Source organism: Orcinus orca, chromosome 8, assembly GCF_937001465.1.
Source record: "Orcinus orca chromosome 8, mOrcOrc1.1, whole genome shotgun sequence".
In the NCBI taxonomy this organism is placed as follows: domain Eukaryota; kingdom Metazoa; phylum Chordata; class Mammalia; order Artiodactyla; family Delphinidae; genus Orcinus; species Orcinus orca.
In genome coordinates, this window is record NC_064566.1 from 44,797,495 (window position 1) to 44,816,540 (window position 19,046).

Consider the following 19,046-nt stretch of genomic DNA (forward strand, 5'->3'; position numbering starts at 1 on the left):
AGGGATCTTGGTGCACTTGGGAAAGTATGAGATTCTGCCACACACGAACAATTATTTTGGAAAAGTAATTATTACCTCTTTCAATTTCCCTATCTGTAAAATTGGGGAAATGACACTTCCCTGCTTACCCCACATGACTTGTACTGAGACTCAAATGAGAGAATGTATATTCTTGTATTCAATAAATATTTATTGATGCCTATTATATGTCAGGAACTCTTCTGCCTATTATATGTCAGGAACTATTCTAAGTACTGTATCTAAAGTACAGTGAACATGACAGACAAGTTACCTGCTGTCATTGAGCTTACCTCCTAATGTGGTAAGCAGATAATACACAAGAAAGAATGGAAAAAATCATTTCAGATAGTGACAAGGACTATGAAAAAAATAAGTGGAGTAATGTGATAGAGTGCCTGGAAGAGGAAACATTACATAGGGCGATCAGGGAAGGCTTTTCTACAAAGGTGACCATAAGCTCATAAAGCTGAGACCTAAATTTTGAAAAAGAGCCAGCCATGTAAAAAACTGGAATAAGAAATTTGGGAGCAGTGGAAGTTGAAAAATAAGTACCCATAGCCTTTGCATGTTCGAGGAGTACAAAGCTTTGCATGAACTGGGTATGTCTGAAGAATAGAAGAAAAAAGGCCAGTGTGACTAAAGCAGAGAGGTCAAGGAGGAATATGGTAGGAGACAAGGTCAGAGTGATAGTCAAGGGCTGGATCATGTAAGGCTTTGCAGGCCACAATGAGAGTTTGGATCTTACTGTGGATGTAATGTATATCCATGATCAAGGGCTTTAAGCACAAGTGGTGTTATCTGATTGACATTTTTAAAAGATGACAGGCTTGTGGGTAGAAAACATAGTGGAGAGGGAGAGATGAAGTTGAGAGACCAGTTAGGGGGCTATTGAAGTAATCCAGACTAGAGATAAAGGTGGTTAGATTCAAGTGACAGCAAGGTAGATCAAGAGAAGTGGACCAACTTAAGATATATTTTGGAGATATAGCCAATAGAATTTCTGATGAATTAGATACAGGAGATGAGAGACAGAGGAATTAAGAATGATTCATAGGTTTGGGGCCTTAGCAACTGGCAGATGGTGATCAATGGGGAAAACTATTCTGAACATGTTAAATTTGAAATGCCTATTATATATCCAAGGGGAAATTTCAGTAGGCAATTTGATATATATCTATAGCTTGCATGGGGCGGGGTGGGAATGAATCAGAGATGAAGATATGAATTTGGAAATCATCATCATATGAATGGTATTTACAGTCATAGGACAGATGAATTACCTAGGGAGAAAGTACTCAGAGGGAAGATAAGGCCCAGAATAAATTCTTGGATACTTTAATATTTAGAGGTCAAGCAGAGGAGGAGAAGCCAGCAGAGACAGCTGAATTGGTGAAGGAGCCAATGAGGTAGGAGGAAATCCTGGAAAGTGTAAAGTCATGGAAGCCAAGAGAAAAAGGAATGAATAAATGTCAAAAAGATAATATGCACAAATATTTTCTCAGCTCCTGCTATGTGCAAAGAACTCTATTCGAAGTGCAAGAGAAGTGTTCCCCATTTCAATGGCCTTACAATTTTGGAAGGGAGATAAAAGTAAGCCCCATAAAAATACTGCAGTACATAGCCTTCTAACTGACCTCCCTATCTCCAGATTTGCCTTTCAATCCATTCTACATAAGCCACAAGGTTAATTTCCCTAAAACAGCACTCTGATCAATTACAACTGATCAACTTTAAACCAAAACTAGAGGTCTGATCAGCTCAAGAACTTTCTTTGCCCATATAGTCAGTCCTAAATCATCATTCTGGCATTCAAGGAAGGATGGCCCCAGCCTCATCCCCTATTATCCCTTTATGAAACCTTACAGCATTTTTTCTTGGTTGTTCAGTTTAGCATTGATTCTACCCTTTCCTGCCCTTGTATGTAATTGGTGTATATATCTTTTCTTCATCTAGATTGTGAGCTCTTTGAAAACAGGGATTAAGCCCAAGCTCCTTGCCTAGCCATTAGTAGATTAACTCATTAGCCTTATTTTTTTCTGCCAAGTAGAAAAAGACCACCAAATTTTGGTCATATGTTATAGAACATGGATGTTATAATGGAGCAAAATTTGAGTACTGTAGAACTAGATTATGAATAACAAAAAATGGAGAAGGGATGTGTCTAGAAACAGGGAAGTAGTCTGAAACCAGATTACAAAGGGTCTCTTATGCCAAACTAAGGGGTCCCTATGTTATTCTCTTAGGGGAGACCCCCTGAGGTTTTTGAGCAGGGTACTTAAATACTCATATCGGTGCTTCAGAAATGAAATAGTAAAGGGGATAAATAAGGATGGCCTCAAAATTGCAAGCAATGGCGCGCTAGTGGGAATGAATTTTTGGAGGCAGCAACACCAGCCTAACTGGCTCTGTGAGAGACCACTGGGTGTCTGGGAGTGGTGAAAAACAAGGCCAATAGAAGAGGTAGGGTAGGGCCAGCAGACGAAGGGTCTGAAAGCCAGGCAAAGCCATATGAAATGGGATCCCTGGGTTCTAATACCTGTTTCCCTACTTGGGCAAAGTCTTTTACTGTTTCCAGAGTCCAGTTTTCTTTTCCTAGGTTTTTTTTCAGCAGTAAATGTTATCATTTCTATAATACTCTGAACTGCTACAGTGTTTCTCAAAACTTCACTGCACATTAGAGTTACTTGGAGAGCTTTAAAAGCTGTTGATGCTGGATCCGACTCTGAGAGATTTGGATTTATCTGGTCTTGGATGCAGCCAAGACATGGAGAGTTTTAAAAGGTTCCCCCAGGTGATTCCACTGTGCAGCCGAGGTTGAGATCAAACTGATGTAGAAAGTAGTGAAGCACTAAGATTCTTTTAAGCATGGTAGTAATATGCTGGGGAAAAAAGTGTTTTAAGGAAGACTAATATGAGTATACAGCATAGAGGGAAAAGACTATAGAACAACCAGAATTTTTCAGTAATTCACAAGGAACAGTTACTAAGGCCTACATTAGCATGCAAGCAACGACACTGTAGGAAAGCAGATGTATGTAGGAAGAAGATGATTTAGAGGGAAGTAACACTGGGACTCAATAATAAATTGAATATTATACCTGATCAAAGTTTCTAGTATAGAAGAATAGTGGAATCCTTGGCAAAACTAAAATAGTTGTGAAGCCGTTGGATAATCAATATTATTGACAATAAAGTAACTGACATTAAGTAATTACTACATCAGGGACTATGCTATGGGCTTTATATATATCATCTCATTTAATCTTTACAACAACTCTGTAAATACAGTTATTCCCATTTTATAGATTCAGAAACTAAGAAGAGAGAGTAGTTAAACTTGCCCAAAGTCACACAGTAAGTGGTAGAGAAGATATTTGAACTAGCTGGTCTGCTCCTTTTCCTTGTAATAGGAAGATGGTCAGTTAATACTGAGTCTGTTGAATTTGAATAAATAACAACAAAAAAAGAAAAATGGCTATAGAGGCCACACAGGAACATAAATGAGTGAATAAAGTCAGATTTCACTATGGTGGAATGAAGAGAAAACATCTAGATGAGGCAGTCACTACTCAGCTATACTTGAATGTTGCCCTTTTGGAATTTCAGGCCCAGTATTGCCATATTTTAAGATTTTTCATGAAAAGATGGAAATCTAGATTTGTATGTAAAATCTCCTAAAATTTCAATGTCAACTAATTCAAATGTTTAAAACTACTGTATGGCCTAGACTAAATATGGCTGCAAGTTTGTATCTCTGATAAATAGGCTGTTAGAAACTCAGAATTGAAGACAGTAAGAGATCTGGGCTGGAGATGTATGATTGGGGAACCCTTAAGCACAGAGAAGATAATAACCAGCATTTGACATTATTAATTAAACTAATGCAAATATCTATAAGTTAACAAGTCAGTCAGTACTCTAAGAGCTTCACAATCCTTAGAAAACTGACATAAAATGTAAGTGTTAAAATGAGCAGATTGAAGTGGGTGTATTTAAAATTCAATTTTCTATAAACTAAAAGCTAAATTCCAGATGACTTGAATTTTCATACATCCATGATGTGATGGAAATATTTCAAAATGTGAATATCTGCGCCGCCCACTGATTGAAAAGTAATTGAAAGATTGTGTTTTATCCGTATTTCTACTTTATTGCTCTTAGCCCAATTTCTCACATACACTCATACCTGCAAAGCCCATAGCATAGGGGGTTCACAGTTAGCAAAAATTATATAAAACCTCTTTTATTTTTAATTATTGAGTTTCAAGTTCCTTAATTAGAAGACCATCCAGGTTTTATGATTCAGTAAATACTCTCTTTGAAGTCTAACCTAGAATAGTTTTTGAACACTATTCTTTCTATCAGATTAATGTATTATCAATCATGAAGAATGTAAGCCAGTTATGTCAAAATATCACATATATATGAAAGCTTCTTTGCAAACTGTAAAGCCCTACAGAAATTATTTTAAAATATTATTCTGCTGTTATTTTTGAAGCTAAAAGGGTCCTGAAATTACAAAGTTGTACTTCTTGTATTTGAAACACAATTTTTGCCTTTCCTAAAAATACAGTTTCCTTTTTTAAAAAAATTTTTTTTACATGTAACTAACTCCAAGGGTGAGAATATCTTTTCAGTTGTTAAAGTTCAAGTGAACTTGACTTGATAGCAATAATTTTAGAAAAATATAATAATGAGGGGGAATGATCAGCCTAATACACTGGCAAAGAGCTAAAGATCCTGGAATTGTGTTAGAAACCTTCAGGGCCCACCACACCCTTCAACAATCAGGTGTAAATGTCCTAGGAAAAACTGGCACCTCGGTTGAAAATCGTATTGAGGAGTAGGTACTTTCAACCCCAAAGCTGTTGACATGTCAAACAGGTTTGAATCCTTGGAAATCCTGCCCTTTGTTGGACACTTTCTTTAAACGTCATCCACGTTAAAACACCCCTCCACACACACACAGTTTCTTCCTTTAGATTACACATTATATCAAGAACTATATTCAAGATGAAGATGGAGACATTTCTGTTAAGTATATGGAAATATGACTCCATTTTTGTATAGCTAAAATGTCGCATACGATGGAATACTTCATTTTACTGCAACTCTCCCTTAAAATATTAGCCGAGAAGTATAAATAGTGCAACCTGCCGGCTTTGAAAAGCCTAATCCTATTTGTTAGGATGGACCTTCTGTAAAATGGAAATATACGGCTGTCAGTCTTCAAAGTGCTTAAAAAACAAACAAATCAGGAGCTGGCAATTGAAATCCTCCAGACTCCCGCCCTCCGCAAACACTTCTTCCAAAGAATTCTGGTATATTCTAGGTCTTCCTCCGTGACCGCTGGCAGGACATTCCTTTGGGAAAAGCTGCTTCTTTAGTGAGGTACAAAGACAATAAACCCCTTCCTTTCATCCCTTTCTCATTCACTCAGCAGGGGGTGGAATCAATAGGGAACTGAATGAAGCTCTTTTAACGCTTGGAGATGAATCGTCTTTTCTCCTGAACTCTACTCTCCCGGCTCCCCGACCTAAAGGCTGCCGAAGCCGAGCACCTGGAGACCAACGATTCCCGGCGCAGCGCCGCGGGGGCGCCAGGCCTTAGCCCTACAGGCCCGTTCCAGGGAGGCCCAGCCTGCGAGGGGCAATCTCGGCTCCTCGGGGGCGCTAGGAAAAGCAGAGCTCGCACACGCCAAGGACAGGGTCGGGTGGAAGGGCGAGCTTCCTTCCCACATTCCCGGTGAGAAAACGAGGTAGAGGGGCTGGGGGGCTGTATATCTCGAGCATGGGATACAGGCTCCAGGAACAAAGAGACAGGAGGAAGACAAGGCAGCCACACCAACGCAGACTCAAAGGGCTCTAGGACTTTACGCAAATGGGCAGCAACCCGACGATGCTCAGTTCCCCTTACGCCACTGGCCTGGCCTCAGAGCCTTCGCGAATATGGCTTTGCGCACTGCGGAGGGGCTGCGCCGCAACCGAGCTTGGCCCTGTGGCTCCTCCCCGCCGCCCTGCGCTGATTGGCGGCAGACAGAAGCCGGGTCGCTGATTGGGTGGCAAAGGAGCCATTCGGGGCGGCTCTGGTGGGTTCGACTGCCCTAGAGTGATAAGTTCGGGTTCAGACACGCCTCAGCGCCAGCAGCGAGTCGGAGCTCTATGGAGGTGGCGGCGAGAATCGGGCGGTGGCTGCAGCAGCGACTGTTTTGAGCTGAGAGTTTCAAGCCAGTCCCGACTCCTTCCTCCCCCTTCCCTCCCCCTTTTTTGTTTTCCGTTCCCCTCCCCCTCCCTTCCCCGCCCGTCCCCGACGACCGGATCCTGAGGAGGCAGCTGCAGCGGCAGCTGCTGAGTTCTCGGTGAAGGTGAGTGGAGCCGCTGCCGCCGGCGCCGCCGCCGAGTGAAGCGCTCTAAGATGGCCGCCGCCCCTGCCCGCTTCTTCTCGAGCGGTACAAAATGGCGGTCGCAGGGGGAACCGGGCGGGGCGACCCCTTTCTAGTGTTTCCTCCGCGCTTCGGGCACCTGAAAATTCTTCCCCTTAGTTCTCCTTTCCCGTTGCTGACGGAGTAGAAGGAACTTGGCGGCCCCCGGACGTCTTTGTGGTTGTCGGTGGCCGTCCCCTGCGGAGCCGGAGCCCGGGCGCGGGTGTGCTCCGACGGGGAGAGCGTGGCGGGGCGGTGCGAGCTGGGGGGGAGGGACGCGGGCCGGCGGGGAGGGCCCGGCCGTTGGCGCGGGACCAGCCGAGGCGGAGGAGTCCCGGAGCCCGGCCTCCCGGCGGGGAGGAGGTGTATGAGGCCCGGGGCCGGCGGGGAGCGGCCGGGCTGCCCTTGGTGGAGAAGCGAAGGGCCTGCCTGGCGAGCCCTGCCTGCGACGGGAGAGGGGAGGGAAGCGAGGGTTTTTGAGTTTTTGTCGGGTGGGGAGGGAGCAGCGAGGCGGCTGTCAGTTCCTCGGGGATTTATGGGTGGGAGGGGGCCGCTGGAGGCGGCGGGTGGGAAGGCGGCCGCCTTCCTGCCTGAGAACAAAGAGCCGGGCCGCGGGGGCGGCCTCCACTCCTCCCCGAGGCTTGCCCACGGCGGCTTCGCGAGAGGCTGTCGGAAGCACTTCCCTAACTCGGGCCTGGGTGGGAGGAATCCACTGCTCTTTTGTTCCCAGGAAAGGAAAAAATGGGGCGGAGGTTCCTGCTGCCATGTTGTGGTCCCGGTCTTCTGACGGGCCCTGTGCGCCCAGTTAAGAGTGAACAGTGGGGAAAGCCGTCTTCAGTTACCCCTTAGTGTAGTGTAGTTCGTTGTTGAGGCAGTGAAAACTTAAAACTGTTTTCCCAGGACGTGCCCGTCTTGTTAAGAGTTAGATTGTCTATTACTGATCTCAGTGCCCAGCTGTAAAGGAGGTAGAATGTGGCTTTCTTAAGGATTGGTTCTTAGCATTTGAGAGGTTCTTACATTTCTATGTAGGCACTTCCTTGCGTTCTTGAACACGAGAATTTCCAGGTGGTAAACAAAATAAAATTTTATTGTCCATTTGTGTTTCGAGTACATTCTATTTTAGTCTTATGAGATCTGCAATGCAGTGTAAGGTCAATCAACTGCAGTGTCAGGCTCTGAAATAAATTGTAATTGAAGCGGGTTTACAGATTTGTATGATAGTGTCTAATTTTGGTACTCTTTCTCATTCTAGGTTTTTCATTTCTCCCATCCCCTTCCCTCCCCACCCCATCCATTAATATTATTCTTTTGAAGATTCTTCGTTGTCAAGCCGCCAAAGTGGAGAGTGCGATTGCAGAAGGGGGTGCTTCTCGTTTCAGGTATGTGTAGATTTATTTTGGCAATTATTGTGACAAGACTAATCACAAAACCAAAGGAATAACCACACCAAGTAATTCTGATTTAATTGTGCTGCAGGTTTAATTTATAACGTGCAGTGTACATTTTTTTTAAAGCCCTAAAATTGTCATTGTTTTCTGTTTACTATCTGAAGAATAAATGTAATTAATTACTTGGGTTTCCATTGGGCCTAAGTTCAGTCTTCATCTGTGGTGTCATTACTGAGATGCAGAATAATTAAAGAGATCCTTTATCTTTTTTGAGTGAAATATACTTGGGGTATACTTTTTTTTTTTAAAAAAAGTTTTTCTGTTAAATAGTGCTTCTTCGGGCGGAGGAGGAAGTAGGGGTGCACCTCAGCACTATCCCAAGACTGCTGGCAACAGGTATAGTAAACATCTGAAAAGAATGACTTCTGTAAATAACAGATTTAGGTTAATGATGTTTCTAATGCATTACAGCATAGTTAATAAGGCATCAGGAATCCTATCTTAACGGGTATGATTTCTGTTACATGTCCTAAAATTAGAATATCAGTTCTTAATTATTTCTTAGCCAAACCATCTAATATGAGTTGATATTCTCAACTGCTATTTTATCCTGTTACACTACACTTCGGATTACTTTCACTGATGTTGTTTCTGAAGTCAGCCATTATTGTCCATTACTAAATTGTGGTAGTAAATCTGTATGCGTATAACATGGTCATGAAACATTAGAAGATGTTGGTTCTTGTGGTGTGGCTCCTGGACCAGCAACACTGGCATCACCTGGGAGCTTAGAAATGCAAATTATCGGGCCTTACCCCAGACCCACTAAAGCAGAAACTGGGGTGGGCCTAGGAATCGTTTAACAAGCCCTTCAGGTGATTCTGATATGCAATATTGTTTGAGAACCACTGATTGTGAGTTGCTTAGTTGTAAGGGAAGTTGAGAAAAACCTAAACTGTTTTTTCTGTTTAGAAGGATTTCTGATCTGTATGACATTTGATATGTGAGTGGATGCTATGTTTCAAGTTGTCTTAATCTTTATTTTCCTAATTTTTTACTAGCGAGTTCCTGGGGAAAACCCCAGGGCAAAACGCTCAGAAATGGATTCCTGCACGAAGCACTAGACGAGATGACAACTCCGCAGCAAACAACTCCGCAAATGAAAAAGAACGACATGATGCAATCTTCAGGAAAGTAAGAGGGTAAGTTTATTGGGGCTGTTTTGTCCTTTAAATAAAAGGAGGGAAGAAATGGATTAACTGTGTTTCTTTTGTGTGTGTGCTATATTACTTAGAAGGCAATGTTCATGCCCTAAGTCTATTTTAATGAATGCCAGTGTTGACAGTTTTAAGCTGAAAATTGACACATCAGTGTTTTGGGGCTCAGTTAGTTGCTTTCAGTCATTGGGTTAAAATGCACAAGCCCATTGTGCTGACATTTCCTATGCCTGCTGTGTACCTAGTGATGCACAGAACATAACGGTTTTAGCTCCTGGATCTAGCCTTGGTTTTGAGGATGAGTTTCTTGTCCAACAGCTGGGGACCCTCCAATTAGGTAGATACATTTTAAATAACAGGTTTATTTCAACTTTGGTTAGATGGGTTAAGAAGAACATGTCTTGATATTAAAGGGGAAAGTGATGGGGAAAAAAATGAACATAATTTAAAGGCGATTTTTCAACTAAATAATTCCTTGTGTGTTGGCTGATACCTAGTCTGAATCCTCTTTTCCTAGCATACTAAATAAGCTTACTCCTGAGAAGTTTGACAAGCTATGCCTTGAGCTCCTCAATGTGGGTGTAGAGTCTAAACTCATCCTTAAAGGGGTCATACTGCTGGTAAGTTAAATAAGTTGGCTTAATAACCGAAAGGGAGAGGAAAAGATTTAACCCAGGTTGGGGTGTGTGTGTGTGTGTTGTTTTTTACATTTGCATTATTGCTTAAAACTGAGGTGTGAGTTACACATTAGATGTATGTATCTCTGCACACTGGTGGGGGGGGGGGTTTTTTTTTTTTAAGAAAAGCACTAACTTTTAATGGTATCAGACTTAAGAGGTCATTTTAAATTGTATGTGTTGTGTTGCAGGGTTAATTGGGTTATTAGGCTATTAAGGGGGGTTTTGCTTTGTTTTTCCTTATGTGAAAAATGCCATATTTTGGTTTTGGAAATGAGTTTTATGATAGTTGATGTGATTCTAGCATCTGTTTATAGTTTTTCCAAGATAATTTCAACTCCTGAGGGGGGAGGGTTTTGCTAATATGAGATCTGTGTAATTAGACTTCTTTGGTACACTGCAATAGCTTACAAAATGTAAGTGCTTATATTTTTCTAGGGTGTGTGCTAAAGCACTTTACATGCCTCACCTGATTTAGTGTACACAATAAGCCTTACACAAGAGAGATGTTCTTATTCCCAGGTTACGGATGAGGCATAGAGAATTTGTCAGAAATTTGTGAGATTCAAGATCCTTAAGACTACAAGGAAGTATTAAGTTATAAAGAAAGGTTTTTTTCAAGAGTTGTCATATTTAGTTTTAAAAAGTCATTTATTTCAGATTGTGGACAAAGCCCTAGAAGAGCCAAAGTATAGCTCACTGTATGCTCAGCTATGTCTGCGATTGGCAGAAGATGCACCAAACTTTGATGGCCCAGCAGCAGAGGGTCAGCCAGGACAGAAGCAAAGCACAGTAAGTGGTAGTGTTTGCTTGCTTATTTAAAGTTGATCTGAAAGGTTTCATTAGCAAGCCCTGACAAAAGCGTCTTTTGTTTCCAATAGACATTCAGACGCCTCCTAATTTCCAAATTACAAGATGAATTTGAAAACCGAACCAGAAATGTTGATGGTGAGAATTTCTTTGGTACTATGTAGTACTGTATATGTTCAACTTAATTCTGAATGTTGACTTTATTCTTTCTTATTTCAGTCTATGATAAGCGTGAAAATCCCCTCCTCCCCGAGGAGGAGGAACAGAGAGCCATTGCTAAGATCAAGATGTTGGGGAACATCAAATTCATTGGAGAACTTGGAAAGCTTGATCTTATTCATGAATCTATCCTTCATAAGTGCATCAAAACAGTAAGTATGAGTGGGAATGTAAGCTTATATTAATCACTGGGTACATCGTTATTTGGAGGAAATGGGTCAATTATAATTTATAACTTTGCCATTTGAGAGTGTTGGTAGGCTAAATATTTTAGATTGCCAGCAAAATTGTTATTTAAATGTTGTAAATATGCAGTATGTTTTGCGAGGTAGGGGTAGAACTGATTGCCTACCTATGTGTAAGTTGCTCAGTTTGGAGGGATGTCTTCAACAGAAACCAGATAAAGAGTTCTATACTAGACACTGTAGGAACTATGAGTCAATGCAAACTTAAGGGAAAGTGCTACATCTAAACCAAGAAGGATTTATTTTTATTTTTTTAATTATTTTATTTATTTATTTTTGGCTGTGTTGGGTCTTTGTTGTTGTGTGCGGGCTTTCTCTAGTTGGGGTGAGCAGGGGCTACTCTTCATAGAGGTGTGCAGGCTTTTCATTGCGGTGGCTTCTCTTGTTGCAGACCACACGCTCTAGGCACTTGGGCTTCAGTAGTTGTGGCTTTAGGGTTCTAGAGCGCAAGCTCAGTAGTTGTGGCGCATGGGCTTAGTTGCTCCGCGGCATGTGGGATCTTCCCAGACTAGGGCTCGAACCCTTGTCCCCTGCATTGGCAGGCGGATTCTTAACCACTGCGCCACCAGGGAAGCCCCCCAAGAAGGATTTATAAACATGTGACATTTGTTTCTTTTGGTAGCTTTTGGAAAAAAAGAAGAGAGTCCAACTCAAAGATATGGGAGAGGATTTGGAGTGCCTCTGTCAGATAATGAGGACAGTGGGACCTAGGTTAGACCATGAACGAGCCAAGGTATGTGTGTTGCTGACAGAAACAGTGTAAGCTTGTCTTGATATTATTCAAATCAAACCTATTTTTGTGATATAGATAGCTATTAGTCATTAACCTTGATAATACTTAGAAGCCTTAAATAGTATACATTTGCCTTTAGCGTTTTCTTCTAAAAGTGTTTTTTTTCTTTTTTCTTTCAGTCCTTAATGGATCAGTACTTTGCCCGAATGTGCTCCTTGATGTTAAGTAAGGAATTGCCAGCGAGGATTCGTTTCCTGCTGCAGGTAAAACTGGTTTCTTTAGGTATGCTGACTTTCTGTTTAGGAATATTAAAATAATACTTAATAAAACTCTTTGTATTAAAGGATACCGTAGAGTTGAGAGAACACCATTGGGTTCCTCGCAAGGCTTTTCTTGACAATGGACCAAAGACGATCAATCAAATCCGTCAAGATGCAGTAAAAGTAAGTTTTGCTTTGTTTTTAATCAAGTGGGTTTTAAGTTTATAATAGCACTAAGACGACCTTAAACTTTTTGAGACTGTCTCATCTTACCAGTAGAGCTTAATGTTTATGGTGTCTTGTATGCCCTTTTGAGAGAAGAAGTTGTTTATAGAAATTATATAAATAGCACTCTTTATAGTCCAGGGAAGTATTTCTAGTTTTCCCAATAGAAGAAGTTTAGTTTTATGTAAAACCGTGTTCAGAAATAAGTGTTTATTCACTTTATTTCTGAAGGATCTAGGAGTGTTTATTCCTGCTCCTATGGCTCAAGGGATGAGAAGTGACTTCTTTCTGGAGGGACCGTTCATGCCACCCAGGATGAAAATGGATAGGGACCCACTTGGAGGACTTGCTGATATGTTTGGACAAATGCCAGGTGATTTTGAACAAAATAGTGGTTTGGTTACATTAAAAACTGAGTTTTAACATTTTAATAGTAAAGAGTTCTTCATGTCTGTATTTTAAGGTAGCGGAATTGGTACTGGTCCAGGAGTTATCCAGGATAGATTTTCACCCACCATGGGGCGTCATCGTTCAAATCAACTCTTCAATGGCCATGGGGGACACATCATGCCTCCCACACAATCGCAGTTTGGGGAGATGGGAGGCAAGTTTATGAAAAGCCAGGTAAGAAAACATTTAAGGATGTTTAGGCAACAGGTATTAAATCTTGGAATGTATATGAATAGATTTGCTTTTTTAAAAGGACAGATATTTCAGGTCTAGGAAACCGAAAAACAATGTGTTTTTCTAAACCAAATTTATATGTGTGACAGTTATTTCAAACTGGGTAAAATGCTTATCCTTGAGATTAGTAAAGTATTAGTAAAGTCACATCGCTTTATGTAAGTTAGGTTAGATATTTATTCTTCCTGTTTCACCTTTTACTTTCTCTGGGCAAATTCAGTTAAGCTTTTCTATGGCTTGGCCTCATCCCTTTGGTACTTGATTACCATAATTTGTGGACCCCTTTTTATCTAGACTTTCTTTCTCTCTTTCTGAAATAGGGGCTAAGCCAGCTCTACCATAACCAGAGTCAGGGACTCTTATCCCAGCTGCAAGGACAGTCGAAGGATATGCCACCTCGGTTTTCTAAGAAAGGACAGCTTAATGCAGATGAGGTACACTTGCCTATGTTACTTATATACCATAGTTTGTCGATTCAGAAATCTATTGCCCGATGATTATAAAAAGACGCGTTATTAAGAGGACTTAATGCTGGAATCCTTTACCTTCTTTCTCTCTTTTCTGTACTATTTTTTCTTTCTTTGGATGTCCAGCATCCTATGAGTGAAGATTATGAGATATGAGGGCAAATGTCTTAAAAGTCTTCAGTTAGAGCAAGGAAAATGGTTGATGAGATTTTTATTGTGACTTCCCAGCAAATAGAATGACTTAGAATAAAGTAAAATGTTTTCTAAACTTTTAATTAAATTTTCTGGGTTTTAATACTTTAGTGATGCTAATCCTTCGAGAATTCTGGTATAAGATTTATAACAGTATTTTATTTTTGTGTGCATCAGATCTTTAGTTTTCTTGCCAGAAATTAAACCTAATAACATGGAGTAACCTGCTTAGTTATTTAAGATACTTAAATTTCTGCCATAGATTCTATCATGCTTGTGTATGCTGAATTAACTTTAGGATGTTGGAGTGTTGCATTCAATATGTTAGCTAACTGCTTGTTAACTTGGATATCTGTTCTGATTTGTTCGCAATTCTAGATTAGCCTGAGGCCTGCTCAGTCTTTCCTAATGAATAAAAATCAAGTGCCAAAGCTTCAGCCCCAGATAACTATGATTCCTCCCAGTGCACAACCACCGCGCACTCAAACACCACCTCTGGGACAGGTATGCACTGTAGCATGACAGTGTTTTCTGTCATTCCAGTACTTTCTGAAGATGTCTGAAGGCTGCTTTTTAATGTCTTCTCTCTTAACTTCATAAGCTCCTTTTTAGTAATAAAAAAATATTAAACATTCATATCTACCATTTTGCTGTTTTTTAGACACCTCAGCTTGGTCTCAAAACTAATCCACCACTTATTCAGGAAAAGCCTGCCAAGACCAGTAAAAAGCCACCACCGTCAAAGGAAGAACTGCTTAAATTGACCGTAAGTCTCAAATAATCCCATAGTCTGGTTCATGGAGTGTATTTGAGATAGGAAAACTCTAAAGATATTTGGACTTTGTTCTTTTCAGGAAACTGTTGTAACCGAATATCTGAATAGTGGAAATGCAAACGAAGCTGTCAGTGGTGTAAGAGAGATGAGGGCTCCTAAACACTTTCTCCCCGAGATGTTAAGCAAAGTAATCATCCTGTCACTAGACAGAAGTGATGAAGATAAAGAAAAAGCAAGTTCTTTGATCAGTTTACTCAAACAGGAGGGGATAGCCACAAGTGACAACTTCATGCAGGTAGAATACTTTCCGGATTCCATAAGAACTCTTGCCTTTCAAATTTGGAAACTAATAAAACTGACTGTTATATATTCCTTCTAAGGCTTTCCTGAATGTATTGGACCAGTGCCCCAAACTGGAGGTTGACATCCCCTTGGTGAAATCATATTTAGCACAGTTTGCAGCTCGTGCTATTATTTCGGAGCTGGTGAGCATTTCAGAACTAGCTCAACCACTGGAAAGTGGCACCCATTTTCCTCTCTTCTTACTTTGTCTTCAGCAGTTAGCTAAATTACAAGATCGAGAATGGTTAACAGAGCTTTTCCAACAAAGCAAGGTCAATATGCAGAAAATGCTCCCAGGTAAGAGAATGCTGGGGATTTTTTTTGTTTATTTTTAATACTAAATCTGGGGATTCCTTAGTACCCTGAGTGAATTTATATAGGTCAGTGTGATTATCCTGTCCAGATAACAATAAGCATTCCCACAGACAGACTTTGTCTTTATAAAAAGAAGAGGTTATTATGATTTAACTATTTTCATTTGGTCCAAATACTGGGTTTCCTTTGCTAGGTTAGTTCCTTATTATTTTACATGAATCTTGTGCATTTGGAAAATCATTTGTAGAGCAGTTTTCTAGACCAACATAGGTAAAATGAACTACCTAATGATGGGAATGGCTTTGTCTCTTCAGAAATTGATCAGAATAAGGACCGCATGTTGGAGATCTTGGAAGGAAAGGGACTGAGTTTCTTATTCCCACTCCTCAAATTGGAGAAGGAACTGTTAAAGCAAATAAAGTTGGATCCATCTCCTCAAACCATATATAAGTGGATTAAAGATAACATCTCTCCCAAACTTCATGTAGATAAAGGATTTGTGAACATCTTAATGACTAGGTAAGATAACAGAGTTGTGGTTTTCTACATTTAGTAGAGAGTAAACCTGTGTTTTGTTTCCTAGAAAAAAGTCTACAAGGCAAGGGACTAAGAATTGTCTGTTTCTTGAGCTAGAAAATTCACTTTGAGGTTCTAACAAGACCTCTTTCTGTGCAGCTTCTTACAGTACATTTCTAGTGAAGTAAACCCACCCAGTGATGAAACAGATTCTTCCTCTGCTCCTTCCAAAGAACAGTTAGAGCAGGAAAAACAACTGCTTCTTTCCTTCAAGCCAGTAATGCAGAAATTCCTTCATGATCACGTTGATCTACAAGTCAGTGCCCTCTATGCTCTTCAGGTGCACTGCTACAATAGCAACTTCCCAAAAGGTGAGAGGACCAACATCAGAAGAATGATGAGTGAGGGGCAAGTCTTAAACAGCACACTAAATAATGGGGTTACATTTTGTCTTTTAGGCATGTTACTCCGCTTTTTTGTTCACTTCTATGACATGGAGATTATTGAAGAAGAAGCTTTCTTGGCTTGGAAAGAAGACATAACCCAAGAGTTTCCAGGGAAAGGCAAGGCTTTGTTCCAGGTAAATCTTGAGAGAAATTTGGCTTGCTTTTTCCAGTTGGTATTGTTTTATAATAAGCCTTTTAAAATTGAAATACAAGCAAAATAGTCCTGGTAATTTGTACATAACGTGTGATTCTTCACTATTAAAAGCTGTGGTAGGGCTTCCCTGGTGGCGCAGTGGTTGAGAGTCTGCCTGCTGATGCAGGGAACACGAGTTCGTGCCCTGGTCCGGGAGGATCCCACATGCCGCGGAGCGGCTGGGCCCGTGAGCCATGGCCACTGGGCCTGCGCGTCCGGAGCCTGTGCTCCGCAACGGGAGAGACCACAACAGTGAGAGGCCCGCGTACCGCAAAGAAAAAAAAAAAAAAAAAAGCTGTGGTAAAGCAGGCAGTAAGCAAAATGAAGTAAAGCTATGAAATAAAAGGCTTCAATCCTAGTAGTGTCTAAGCTGTTAGATTAGAGGTGGCTAACATTTTTTAGAAGTAAAGCTACTTACAAAGATAGGGTGATTGTACACGATTGGATTGAGACTTTTTTTTTTTTTTTTTTGCGGTACGCGGGCCTCTCACTGTTGTGGCCTCTCCCGTTGCGGAGCACAGGCTCCGGACGTGCAGGCTCAGTGGCCATGGCTCACGGGCCCAGCTGCTCTGCGGCATGTGGGATCTTCCCGGACCAGGGAATGAACCCGTGTCCCCTGCATCAGCAGGCGGACTCTCAACCACTGTGCCACCAGGGAAGCCCCTGAGCCATTTTTTTAACTGTCAGTAAACATGAGATTGTTTCTGATTTCTCATACCATGATTTTTTATCTTACTTAGTGGAGTAGAATTCTAGCCATGGGGAAGAACTTGTATGTCAGGGGATTCCACGGCATACGTTAATCATCTGGAAAGTAATTTAAAAGGAAGTTCCAGGTCTGATCCTAGACATTCTGATTTAGTAGGCTTGTGTGTGTTACACAACCCAGGTGATTCTCATACTATTTTTCTAGGGGCCAGGCTTTGAGAAATGCTGGTCTATGGTATCTTTATTCCTAAGGTTCAGGAACTAGTTTCATGAGGATTATCCTCACAGCATTTGTCCGCAGTCTTGTCCTTGGGGAATCTGATCCTACAGGTCCGGGGTGGGGCTGGAGATCTACTGCTCAGAATCTTCTTTGTTGTCCTGTGTGCCTTTCCACCCCCGCCACACACACACCGCATTGCTTATGTATTTAAGTTTGGGAGGAGCCACTGTCCCATATTAAAACAGTCCTGAAGTGTAATGGAGTGGTGTCAAAGAACGACACCCAAGTTGACGGTTCCTAAGCAGCTTGTAATCCCAAATCCAAATAATAAGCCATTTTTTTTTAAACATCTTTATTGGAATATAATTGCTTTACAGTGTTGTGTTAGTTTCTGCTGTATAACAAAGTGAATTAGCTATATGTATACGTATATCCCCATATCCCCTCCCTCTTGTGTCTCCCTCCCACCCTCCTTATCCCACCCCTCTAGGTGGACACAAAGCACCAAGCCAATCTCCCTGTGCTATGCGGCTCCTTCCCACTAGCTAGCTATTTTACGTTTGGTAGTGTATATACGTCAGTTCTACTCTCTCACTTCATCCCAGCTTACCCTTCCCACTCTCTGTGTCCTCAAGTCCATTCTCTACGTCTGGGTCTTTATTCCTGTCCTTAAGCCATTCTTTAAAATAACTTACAGCTAATACACAAATGTAGGTTCTGAAGACTGTTTGCAATTACAAAATGTGTGGTACTGTCTAAAACTTTTGTCCTTAGGTAGGTTGTTTGTTCGATCTGGAATAAAAAATTCTGCTATTCTGTCTGTAAGTACTACTTATTTCATTAAATTACAAATTTACAGGTGAATCAGTGGCTAACCTGGCTAGAAACTGCTGAAGAAGAAGAATCAGAGGAAGAAGCTGACTAAAAGAACCAGCCAAAGCCTTAAATTGTGCAAAACATACTGTTGCTATGATGTAACTGCATTTGACCTAACCACTGCGAAAATTCATTCCGCTGTAATGTTTTCACAATATTTAAAGCAGAAGCACGTCAGTTAGGATTCCTTCTGCATAAGGTTTTTTTGTAGTGTAATGTCTTAATCATAGTCTACCATCAAATATTTTAGGAGTATCTTTAATGTTTAGATAGTATATTAGCAGCATGCAATAATTACATCATAAGTTCTCAAGCAGAGGCAGTCTATTGCAAGGACCTTCTTTGCTGCCAGTTATCATAGGCTGTTTTAAGTTAGAAAACTGAATAGCAACACTGAATACTGTAGAAATGCACTTTGCTCAGTAATACTTGAGTTGTTGCAATATTTGATTATCCATTTGGTTGTTACAGAAAAATTCTTAACTGTAATTGATGGTTGTTGCCGTAATAGTATATTGCCTGTATTTCTACCTCTAGTAATGGGCTTTATGTGCTAGATTTTAATATCCTTGAGCCTGGGCAAGTGCACAAGTCTTTTTAAAAGAAACATGGTTTACTTGCACAAAACTGATCAGTTTTGAGAGATCGTAAATGCCCTTGAAGTGGTCTTTGTGGGTGTGAAACAAATGGTGAGAATTTGAATTGGTCCCTCTTATTATAGTATTGAAATTAAGTCTACTTAATTTATCAAGTCATGTTCATGCCCTGATTTTATATACTTGTATCTATCAATAAACATTGTGATACTTGATATAGTTGTGTGACTTTAAGTAGCACCTACAAATTTATGAAGAACTGATAGGTTTTGTTTTGAGATAGGTCTGTCTTAGGAACTTCTAATTCATAATCAGAAATACACAATTTTCTGATTAGACAGAAAATTCAAGGTGGTTATTCCTCTTTAGGTCATGTTACTGGAAGTAACCAATATACGATTCCTGTAATCAAGGGCAGTGCTGAGAATCACAAGTCTTATGACTTCAAAGGGACGTTGCTAATGCATAACGACAAACTTGGTGACATTTATCTTTTCGTC

General features: G+C 40.8%; 1 protein-coding gene and 1 non-coding gene across 2 annotated transcripts; both read left to right on the forward strand.

Moving 5' to 3' along the window:
- Positions 1-5,969: 5,969 nt before the first annotated feature.
- Positions 5,970-18,761, forward strand: EIF4G2 (eukaryotic translation initiation factor 4 gamma 2). The gene is made up of 23 exons (XM_049713824.1): positions 5,970-6,113; positions 6,242-6,385; positions 7,757-7,821; positions 8,161-8,226; positions 8,892-9,032; positions 9,565-9,667; positions 10,385-10,516; positions 10,606-10,672; positions 10,754-10,905; positions 11,621-11,731; positions 11,911-11,994; positions 12,076-12,174; positions 12,448-12,589; positions 12,680-12,840; positions 13,221-13,334; positions 13,938-14,063; positions 14,221-14,325; positions 14,414-14,629; positions 14,715-14,973; positions 15,306-15,510; positions 15,667-15,878; positions 15,966-16,087; positions 17,934-18,761. The coding sequence occupies exons 1-23, from the start codon at positions 5,970-5,972 to the stop codon at positions 17,997-17,999; spliced, it is 3,036 nt and encodes a 1,011-aa protein (XP_049569781.1). The 3' UTR covers positions 18,000-18,761.
- Positions 13,387-13,529, forward strand: LOC117196388 (small nucleolar RNA SNORD97). Its single transcript, XR_004476551.1, has one exon. It is a non-coding gene; the product is annotated as a small nucleolar RNA SNORD97 (small nucleolar RNA).
- Positions 18,762-19,046: the final 285 nt, after the last annotated feature.